Here is an 11089-nt window from a genome sequence, read left to right as displayed (position 1 = left end):
TGTCTGCCTAGCCTTTGCTAGCTATTAAATTAGGGGGGACCCCACGTCATTTTTTTGAGGGGGTCCCCCATTTTAATAGCTAGTAAAGGCTAGGTATTCAGCTGGGGGCTCATATTAGTAGCCTGGGAAGCTCCGTGGGTATTACCCCCTTCCCAGGCTTCAAACATCTGCCCCAGCCGTCTGCTTAACCTCCGCTAGAGACTAAAATTAAGGGGAACCCCACACCAATTTTTTTTTAAATAAATCCTTTATTTTAACACTAAATGACAAGTACAGTAATCAACACTGTCACTGTACTTCATATATATGTGACTGACATGTTTCTATCTATCTAATCTATGTATGATTCTCTATTCTTTCTATTCTAAATTGTCAGGTACCGATGCTGAATTGCCGGCCAGCTTTTTTAAAGAGACGGTGCATGAAAACACTATTATATTTTTAAATAAATCCTTTACACTAAATGACAAGTACAGTAAGCAACACTGTCACTGTACTTCTTATATATGTGACTGACATGTTTCTATCTATCTAATCTATGTGTGAAGCTCTATTCTTTCTGTTGTAAATTGTCGGGTACCAGTGTATGCCGCTGCTGAATTGCCGGCTTTTCGCGTAATACATTCTACATTATTCTTAGTTGTTTTACTTCATGTAGAATTAACCTACAAGGAAAGAAAGGGTTTATTTTATATCCGATACTTTTTGGGTATCGGTCCGATCCAATCCGATACGATATTTCCTGATATCGGCAGGTATCGCTCAACACTAGTGGTGGCCCATTTCTTTGGTTTTGCACTGGCTCTCTTGGACAACAATGTTTTATCGGAAACCCCAACCTTAATAGTACTTTGTTTATCTGTCACAATTGACTTTCAGAGTCCAGATCCAGACTGTCTCTCTCCATCTCACACTGCAATAGCAACTCCACACCTCCTTAGGCTTCAGCCACTTCCTGCCTGTCTCTAGACTCAAACCTTCATGCTGACCCTTCATAAGGTCTCTCTTTACACTCATGTACCCTACTGCACTGCGGCAAGGGGAACTGTTTGAAATTGAAGTTTCTGACGGAAAAGCATACTCGAAGGAAAGGTTTACATTAACGCTAGTTTAATACTCTGTTTTTTTTTTTCATTTTTAAGGTGGACCTAGATATAACGAGTCATGGTCGGGAGAAGTCTTCCGGCAGTCTGGGGGGCATGGGGTTGAGAAGGAAAGTGAATAGCTGCAACCAGAGAAAATGTCTCCTGTGGGTCCCTGGATTTAATGTAATGCATCACTTACATGTTCTGCACAACGGCAGTGTAGATCTGGTATCTACCACTGTATGATAACTGTATGGGGGTAATAATGGTCTATTTATTTATATATATTATCACACTGTGATTCTGGTCACTACTCATGGATAAGCCGCGAGGGTAGACAAGAGGTCCGAGGTCAAAAAGCCACCCTCCCAGGAAACCTACAATGGTCAGACGATCAGCATTCACGGAACAAGCCAGGACCCAAGATCTCTTATCAGGTCGGTAACTCGGTATCCCCTCCATAGAACAACATTTCAAAAAACATCACAGAAAAAAAGATACAGCCTTACCAACACCAGGTCAGATAACCCATGCACTAGCAGGATGCAGCAGACCCTCATGATAAAGGCGGGGTCCGAGGTCAAAAAAACACTCGAGAGTATGTCATAGACAGAGGGGTGAGACAAAGGCATAGTCAGGAAACAGTCCAAGGTCAATAATCCAAGAAGGTAGCGGATCACGACAAAAGGGCTAGGCAAACGGATGGTCAAGACAAATCCTAGGTCGAGCACAAAGATCAGAATTCCAAGGAATACAGAACAAACACACACCTCATGAGCAAAGCTACAATTAGCAGCAACCAAGGGCAGAGAGCTGGATAAATAGCTAGGTAATTACTCTGGACAAGAGACACATGGATGAAGCCCCAGCACACCCTGGTCCTGATTGGGACGGCTAAACTGTCACTCCAGACACTGACAGCTCAGCATGCCCCAGCATCCGATTGGAAGGTTTAGCTGCCATGGGAAAAATTATTTTTAGTTTTTGTTTTTTTTAGAATTTGTTTACCTCCGTTAACTTAATATGCAGGGACAATGCTGAGTCAGTATAACTATGCCCGTCATGTTATAAAAGGCTTCATTTTATACATGTGTATAAATAGATATATATGTGTGTGTGCATATATATATATATATATATATATATATAATACAGACCAAAAGTTTGGACACACCTTCTCATTTAAAGATTTTTCTGTATTTTCATGACTATGAAAATTGTACATTCACATTGAAGGCATCAAAACTATGAATTAACACATGTGGAATTATATACTTAACAAAAAAGTGTGAAACAACTGAAAATATGTCTTATATTCTAGGTTCTTCAAAGTAGCCACCTTTTGCTTTGATGACTGCTTTGCACACTCTTGGCATGCGTGGCTTCGTTAGGAGGCATGGCTAAGAGTGTGCTAGTGGGTGTATAAGTATGACACAGCAGTGATGTCCGGCCAATCAGTGCAGTGTGAATCAAGACACGGCGCCCCTTCCGGCAGCCGGGCGGGCCCTGAGCACACCGTGCACAGCAGGGCGAAGGACTACGTCATCCGACCCGCTGCCTCGGCAACCCAGACACGCCCCGGATGCAAGAGACATGCGGCGCCAGGTGCACAAGAAAATAGCACCGATCGGAGGGAGCGATACTTACCATGACTGCGATCAGGTGCGCACATCCTGACAATAGGTGGGTGGCCAGTCCAATAGTGTCAGGGTCGTCCCCCGATTTCCTCATCGTCAGGCCTATAAAAGAGGTATGCACCATGAGCCTATGGATAAATATAAATATATATATATAATGATATAATATAATAATCTGCCATTGCGGAAGTTGAATGTGCTGACAAGAAAATAAATCACACAAAAGTCATCAATGGAAATCAAATTTATTAACCAATGGAGGCCTGGATTTGGAGTCACCCCCAAAATTAAAGTGGAAAAACACACTACAAGCTGATCCAACTTTGATGTAATGTCCTTAAAACAAGTCAAAATGAGGCTCAGTATTGTGTGTGGCCTCCATGATGTCTCAGATGTGCTCAATTGGATTCAGGTCTGGGGAACGGGCGGGCCAGTCCATAGCTTCAATGCCTTCATCTTGCAGGAACTGCTGACACACTCCAGCCACATGAGGTCTGGCATTGTCCTGCATTAGGAGGAACCCAGGGCCAAACGCACCAGCATATGGTCTCACAAGGGGTCTGAGGATCTCATCTCTATACCTAATGGCAGTCAGGCTACCTCTGGCGAGCACATGGAGGGCTGTGCGGCCCTCCAAAGAAATGCCACCCCACACCATTACTGACCCACTGCCAAACCGGTCATGCTGAAGGATGTTGCAGGCAGATGATCGCTCTCCACTGCGTCTCCAGACTCTGTCAAGTCTGTCACATGTGCTCAGTGTGAACCTGCTTTCATCTGTGAAGAGCACAGGGCGCCAGTGGTGACTTTGCCAATCCTGGTGTTCTGTGGCAAATGTCAAGCGTCCTGCACGGTGTTGGGCTGTGAGCACAACCCCCATCTGTGGACGTCAGGCCCTCATACCACCCTCATGGAGTCGGTTTCTAACTGTATGTGCAGACACATGCACATTTGTGGCCTGCTGGAGATCATTTTGCAGGGCTCTGGCAGTGCTCCTCCTGTTCCTCCTTGCACAATGGCGAAGGTAGCGGTCCTGCTGCTCGGTTGTTGCCCTCCTACAGCCCCCTCCACGTCTCCTGGTGTACTGGCCTGTCTCCTGGTAGCACCTCCAGCCTCTGGACACTACGCTGACCTCCATGCGGCTAACGTCGGAAGATCAGCGGCTTGGCCCGCTGATCTCCCGACAGCAAGTGTGAACGGAGGACCGGGGAGCGGCGCCGCCGGTCGGGATGCTTCTGCTGCGAGCAGCCTCTCATCTCCCAGCTTCTCGCAGCAGAAGGAGCCGCACAGGCAGCGCCGCTCCCCGGTCCTCGCTAATACGGAGCCGCACAAGCAGCGACGCTCCCGGGCCCACACTAATACGACGCTGATTGGTCACGGTGGCCGGCCGCGACCAATCAGCGAGATGGGCGGCAAATTTAAACGCCGCTCTGCTGATTGGTAGCGGCCAGCCACCGCGACCAATGAGCGAGATGGGCGGCAGATTTAAACGCCGCTCTGCTGATTGGTCGCGGTGGCCGGCCGCGACCAATCAGCGAGATGGGCGGCAAATTTAAACGCCGCTCTGCTGATTGGTCGCGGTGGCCGGCCGTGACCAATCAGCGAGATGGGCAGCAAATTTAAACGCCGCTCTGCTGATCGGCCACCGCGACCAATCAGCGAGATGGGCGGCAAATTTAAGCGCCGCTCTGCTGATTAATCACGGCCGGTCACCGCGACCAATGAGCGAGATGGGCGGCAAATTTAAACGCCGCTCTGCAGATTGGTCGCAGCCGGCCACCACGACCGATCAGCGAGATGGCCGGCAAATTTAAACGCCGCTCTGCTGATTGGTCGCGGTGGCCGGCCGCGACCAATGATCGAGATGGGCGGCAAATTTAAACGCCGCTCTGCTGATTAATCGCGGCCGGCCACCGCGACCAATCAGCGATATAGGCTGCAAATTTAAATGCCGCTCTGCTGATTGGTCGCGGCCGGCCACCGCGACCAATCAGCAAGATTGGCGCCAAATGTAAACACCGCTGTGCTGATTGGTCGCGGCCGCCAGCCGCGACCAATCAGCGAGATTGGCGCCAAACTTAAACAACGCTCTGCTGATTGGTCGCGGCCGCCGGCAACCGCTACCAATCAGCGGTTTTGGCGCCAAATTTAAACACCGCTCTGCTCATTGGTCCCGGCCGACCACCGCGACCAATCAGCAGAGCGGCGTTTAAATTTGCAGCCTATATCGCTGACTGGTCGCGGCCGGCCAACGCGACCAATCAGCAAGATTGGCGCCAAATGTAAACACCGCTGTGCTGATTGGTCGCGGCCGCCAGCCGCGACCAATCAGCGAGATTGGCGCCAAACTTAAACAACGCTCTGCTGATTGGTCGCAGCCGCCGGGAACCGCTACCAATCAGCGATTTTGGCGCCAAAATTAAACACCGCTCTGCTCATTGGTCCTGGCCGCCGGCCGGCCGAGACCAATCAGCGAGATTGCCGGCAAATTTAAACAACGCTCTGCTGATTGGTCGATTTTATCGCCAAATTTAAACAAGCTCTCCGGTCCTCACTAACACAGTTCGCTGATTGGTCGCGGCCGCCACCCGTGACCAATCACCGATATTGCCGCCAAATTTAAACACCGTTTTGCTGATTAGTCGCGGTTGCCGGCCGCGACCAATCAGCGATTTTGGCGCCAAATTTAAACAATGTTCTGCTGATTGCGCCCAGTCGGCCGCATACATATTCTAGAATACCCGATGCGTTAGAATCGGGCCACCATCTAGTATATATATATTTAGAATGTCTCTCCTGGTCTTAAATGTCATGTCATAATAAGTGCAGAGCTGCTGCGTACGCTGATGGTAATAGCAGTTCATTTCTTGGCTCCAAAGACAAAATTGGGAAAGTGCTCACGTTGCCAATTACAACAAATCAAATGACTCAGTGCACAAAAATAAGGGAGTTCTTTTACAGCATGTGATATCTATTTCCTAAGTACTGTAGCTTCATAAAAATATATTAAGTGCAGTCTCGTCTCCAAAACTCTTATTATAAAGAAACTGGATGATGGTAAGTACATAGACAGCCCTAAACAATTGTCAATGATGTAGCAGAGCTGTAGGTGTTTATTTAATTCTTTAGATCTGCATTATGATTATTCAGAAAAAAAAGAATTAAATTACAAACTCAAGAGCTGTAAGTTTTGCTTAATTTTCTATATATTATTACTCCAGCCGATTTAATGATTTTCAGAATTCCGTTGCAATATTAACTTTCTGTTATGAAACACAATAAGATGTTTTATATATTATTGCCATTTTTTATTTTGGTACTAAGAAAGTGCACATTGCCTTAAAGAGTGATTCCGCACACATTGTTTTTAGAGAACTGACATTGCACATTTCTTTGAAGTTTTCTAGGACAGGGTAAAGCCAAAATTGGATCCATCAGGAAGGAGAAGTATAAGTCCTTCCTTTATATTTCTATGACTTCTCCATCCAATTTTGACTTTGGCTAAAATATAACTGTATCAAAAACTGCAGTGGTGTTTTTGCAAAAGACGCTGCGTATGATACCACCTTTAAGGATCGTTCACACCACCGTATAAATCGGACGACTGTTATGCAATTTTTTATTGGATAGAACTCGGACCAATGTTATTCAATTGGGCAGTGCTGATGACAGAATCTATGTGTGAAATCGCGCCATGCTGTGACTTTTTTCACAGATACTGGCAGTGAAAAAAATTGGTCATCACTCAGTACTGTTCCACTGAATAACATTGGTCCGAGGGCTGTCCGATAAAAAATGTGATAGCACTTGCCTTGGACTGGGTTAGCAAAGGCCCGTAACATTGATTCTTGGGGTCCACTGTTCAGCTACATGCAAAAATAACCTGACATTAGTACACAATTATTTTTTTGCTTCTACATAGTATTAATCTTGCTTACTTGTTTAATTAATTTTTAGCTTACAAATTTTGAATCAAGTGTAACAGCACTACTCATCAGCACTTCTTCACTGGGGCCTACCGGAGGATTCTCCTGCTCTCCTGTGGGCCAGTCCGAGCCTGCACTCGTCTGATTTATACGGTGGTGTGAACGAGCCTTGAAGAAATGTGCTTGATATGCCTATGCTCATTGATGATTTTGAGTGCAATGTTCGCACTTGCTGATAAAATGTCTGCAAATCTTTAAAGTCTGTATTTGCAAAACACTAGAGTCTCAGTAAATTATAAACTAATTAGAAAAGTGACTCATAAAGGAATCCATGTGGGCAGGGGGTGGATAGATTTTGGTGGAAAGCAAATCTGTTTATATTTCTTTCTGCCCACTTTATTGGCAATTTGCCCAAAACAGGTGAAAATCCATAAAACTGTGGAGTACCAGTGCCAGGACATCTGTGAATGAGAAGCACAATATATTCTGTTCTGCTAATTTATGTACATAATAATTTACAGTGTAGGCATACAGTATATATGGCGTTCATTTACCAGAGTATATACATCACTCTTCTACTGATCCCGGATCACATAATATTATAGCCAAGAGCTGCATTCCTACTTCTGCTCCTTTAGTTCAGAATTTGCTTCTTGGGTTTTGCTTTTACGGTATTCATTGTATGGTAAGGATGATCTGGGAATCTGATTCTTCAGATCAGTGGAATTACAGCGATACTGAACATTCATAGATTTTTTTTGTTCAATGGTTTTTGAAAAGTGTATCAGTTTATCATTTTTATTTTTCCTTCTATGGAGCTGTGTGAGGGATTGTTTTTTTGCGTACATGAGGTTTAAAGAGCTGTAAAAAGTGTTTGGTTTTTTTGTGATATGTGGGGTCTAGTTTTTATGTTAACGTCATACTCTTGTTTTAATCTTGTAGCCAATATCGGGCAATATTAGTGTAAAAATATAGAAACTACATGTCTGTTATTCTTATTTTATATTAAAAAAATTATGACCACAAAGGACCACATTTAAAAATCCCCCTTTTTGTAATAATTATTTGTATATACCAGACAAATTTTGTTCTTTTACTAGGTCGGGGCTAGTAACATCAACATAAATTGCCAGTGGCTTTTTATTTATTCTGGTATTTATTTTTTATTCATTTATTTTTACACCTATTTCACATTTTGTTTCCCCCACAAGGTATTAAAAGAGCTTTGGGTGGGGGATTTTTACCTGTAAATAATGTTTCTTTGTAAATCTGATTTAATCTGTAACTTGGGTTGGTGTATTAGCCCAAGTTACAGGGTAAATTCAGTCTCCTGCCTGCTTAGGAGAGGTGACAGTGTCTCCTAGGACCAAGAAGCGTCTATTCCCTCAATACACCCAACGATCACATAACTGCTAGGTTCAGAGAAGGAAGCTCCATTAGCGCTTCCTGTTACTGTATACACAGAACTTGTTTAACACTGTATATACAGAGATAGAAAAGGCAGAGACGGTAATAAACCATCTTTGCCTTCTCTATGGGAAGACTGGATGTTGTGCAGCTGCTCTACTGTACAGTGATGTTTTAGAATGTCACTTCAGAGTAAAATGTGAACCTCCCGGACTTCACCGTTTGATCAGTAGCACAACAAAAAGTCTCTGTGGCCATCTCTGCAGTCACCTCTAGCTCCTGAGTAAAAATGTCTTCTGCCTCACAGAACAACCACATGAGCTACAAGACTACACCTCTCCACAGACAAAGCATTCAGTGCCAAATATCCAAGTCGTGATTCATATGCACACGTATACAGCTAAATACATGAATTAGTAACATGCAGCAGAGCGAATACCACAAAGAAAAACAGTTTCACAGTCTTAAGCCTTATTCAGATGTGTGATTCTCGCTGATAGCACTCGTACCTGCGATAGTCTACGGGGCCAATCATATGTCCAATTATTTACCTCAGACCGCGCGGTCCGTGGAAAATATTGGAAACGTCTGATTTTGATCTAAGGGTTCGATCAAAATCATTAAAGCAAGTTAAGGGCCCATTAAAAAATCGGACTGCATCTGATTTTCATTGACTGCAAGAATGGAGATAGCGGAGAACTATTCTCTTTAATTTCTTCACGTACGAGAAGATTGGATGACACTCATATCACACTGTGATCAAACTCTGATCAGAATAATTGGTCTGAAATTGGACGTCTGAAATGAGGCCTCACACACATGCAAAAACAAACCCTATGCTGAATGGAGAAATGTATGCAAGAAAAAAAAATCTTTAAAATATAAATTTACCTTAAGGTTTTACTCGCTTTTACTCACTTTTTGTTGCAATTTTAAAAAGAACTTTGCAAAAAATTGTTGAAATGTCCATGGTGCATTCTTATTCTTGCTGAGGCTTTCATAAGTCACAACAAAAGCACAATGTTTTTGCCGTAATATTAGAAAAAGTGCAGAAGAAATACTGCATTTATACCGCAAAAAACTGTAATGAGTTTTTGCTACAACTTCAGGTAAGCTGCAGAAACAAAAATGCACCATACTGTGACCGCAATGAAACTCTAGTCGGTAGTGCTATTCTCTGAATCATTCCATTAAAAACGAATTTAATTAAGGCCTTGTGTTTAGAAATTATTCACATCGTGCTCTTTCAAGAACACAGGGCTAATTAATTAAAATTCTGTACTTTGAAGCAAATGCAGACGTCACAGACTTCATCACTTTTTCTTCTTGTTTTTTTTTTTTTTTCATTCTTTCTTCTTTTTTTGGGAAATTACAGACAGTAATATATATATTTATTGTCAAAGTTTACAAACTTTCTGCTGTTTTCATGTTTACTAGTGATGAGCGAGCATACTCGCAAGTACTCAGTACTCGCCCGAGCATATCAGTACTCGAGATGCTTGGAGCTCGTCGAGTACTTGCGACATGCTCGGGCGGATGCTCGGATCCCCTCCCTGCATGTTTGGCGCTCTTTAGAGTGCCAATGAACATGCAGGGATTGCCTGCCACTAATTGTAATGCCGCAGCCATGGTGGTTGAGGCATTACAGTGATTGGCTGGCCGCACAGCATCATCAGGTCTATATCAGACCTGGCGCCGCTGTGCTCGTCACAGTCACTACGAAATCAGACAGTGTAGGTGTAGCACCCTGAGGATTCGGCTGCTACAGGGGTATTGCACCTCAACCCAGAGGTGTGATATTCCACTCCCGGGTAAGGATGGAGTGTGGACCTGAGCTCGGTAGGCTGCATGCACTACATACATCCCATTTCCGAGGAACAGGCCGACGGTACTCCCACTTAGAAATGTGCAGGTACGACCGAGTCTGTTCCTGGCTGGAGTGGGAGGGGGGGTGGTACATCCCAAGTAGTGTAGGGGCAGATAGGGGGAGCAGCCTGGGTAAAGATAGGAGCTCATTGGGTGCTGGTCACCTGAGCTCACACATAGAGGGTGTATATAAGGTGGGCACCAACTAAGAACAGGGTCAGTCTGTCAGCCTTTGCAGAGAAGTAAGAAGCAGAGGAGCAGAGAAGCCCCAGAGAGTGAGAGAGGAGAAGAAAGAGAGACCCAGAGGGGGAAGCAGAAGAGAGGACTCTAAGACCCCAAATTCAAGCTACGGGTGAAGAGTCGGCATTAGGGTACCGGAACCCAAGCTGGTGGGGGCAAAAACACACCCCAGCCAGAGACCGGAGGCCGTGGGCAGCGTCTGCCACGGCCACCCACCACATCCACCACGAAGGCATACCACGTGGAGGGTCAGGGAACCCAAGGCCAAGGGTCACCCAACAGAAGGCCCGAGGGAGCTGGACCTGGGTGGATCAATAGTGGGGACGGCCAGAGAAAGGACAGAAGGAGAGCTCAGGGTCACGCTCCGGACTCGCTTGGGGGTTGGCTGGATCCAGGACCTGGTGGACGCAGCACGGCTCGGGAGGTCACTTGAAGCTGGAGTGACCGGAACATCAGCAGTGAGTAAACACCCTAAACTGCACAACCCGACTCTGTCTTCATTTAACACCTATGCTGCACCACCACAACCCCCATCCTCTGCACCTGACCCCCTGAGGCTATACCCCACCCGTTGGGGGTTATACCATCAAACGCTGCACCTACACCATCAGCCTCAGCGGACCCTGCTGCAGCGGCGGCCATAGTGACCGCAACACAACGGGTGGCGTAGTCGACAATAAAGAACTTATAACATCTGTAGGACTGCCACATACAACTGAGTTTGACACCCTGGGCACGGACCGGGTCACAGCCACTCGGAAGACTACAACTCCCATCTGATCCGGCTCCGGATATTCCCCCTAAAGAATATGGCCCAGGGGGTGCGTCAACTTTGGCGTAGTCGGCAGGATTACGTGCCCGCAACAACCGGGTACTGCGTGCCTGAAGAAAAGAACGAGTTTACCTCAAAAAGAAGTCTCCTGCCGGT

General features: G+C 45.5%; 1 protein-coding gene across 1 annotated transcript in view; it reads left to right on the top strand.

Moving 5' to 3' along the window:
* The first annotated feature begins 5658 nt into the window (after positions 1–5658).
* The window catches only part of SLC2A9 (solute carrier family 2 member 9), a 741777-nt gene continuing 736346 nt past the window's right edge, over positions 5659–11089 (top strand). The window contains exon 1 of the mRNA XM_073648512.1: positions 5659–5779. Within this exon, the coding sequence (XP_073504613.1) occupies positions 5774–5779 (6 nt within the window). The 5' untranslated portion in view covers positions 5659–5773. The remainder of the gene's footprint in view (positions 5780–11089) is intronic.

Source organism: Phyllobates terribilis, unplaced genomic scaffold (assembly GCF_046119375.1).
Source record: "Phyllobates terribilis strain yellow unplaced genomic scaffold, ASM4611937v1 Scaffold_1__5_contigs__length_1240528914, whole genome shotgun sequence".
Classification (NCBI taxonomy): Eukaryota; Metazoa; Chordata; class Amphibia; order Anura; family Dendrobatidae; genus Phyllobates; species Phyllobates terribilis.
This window is presented reverse-complemented; position numbering and strand designations above follow the sequence as displayed.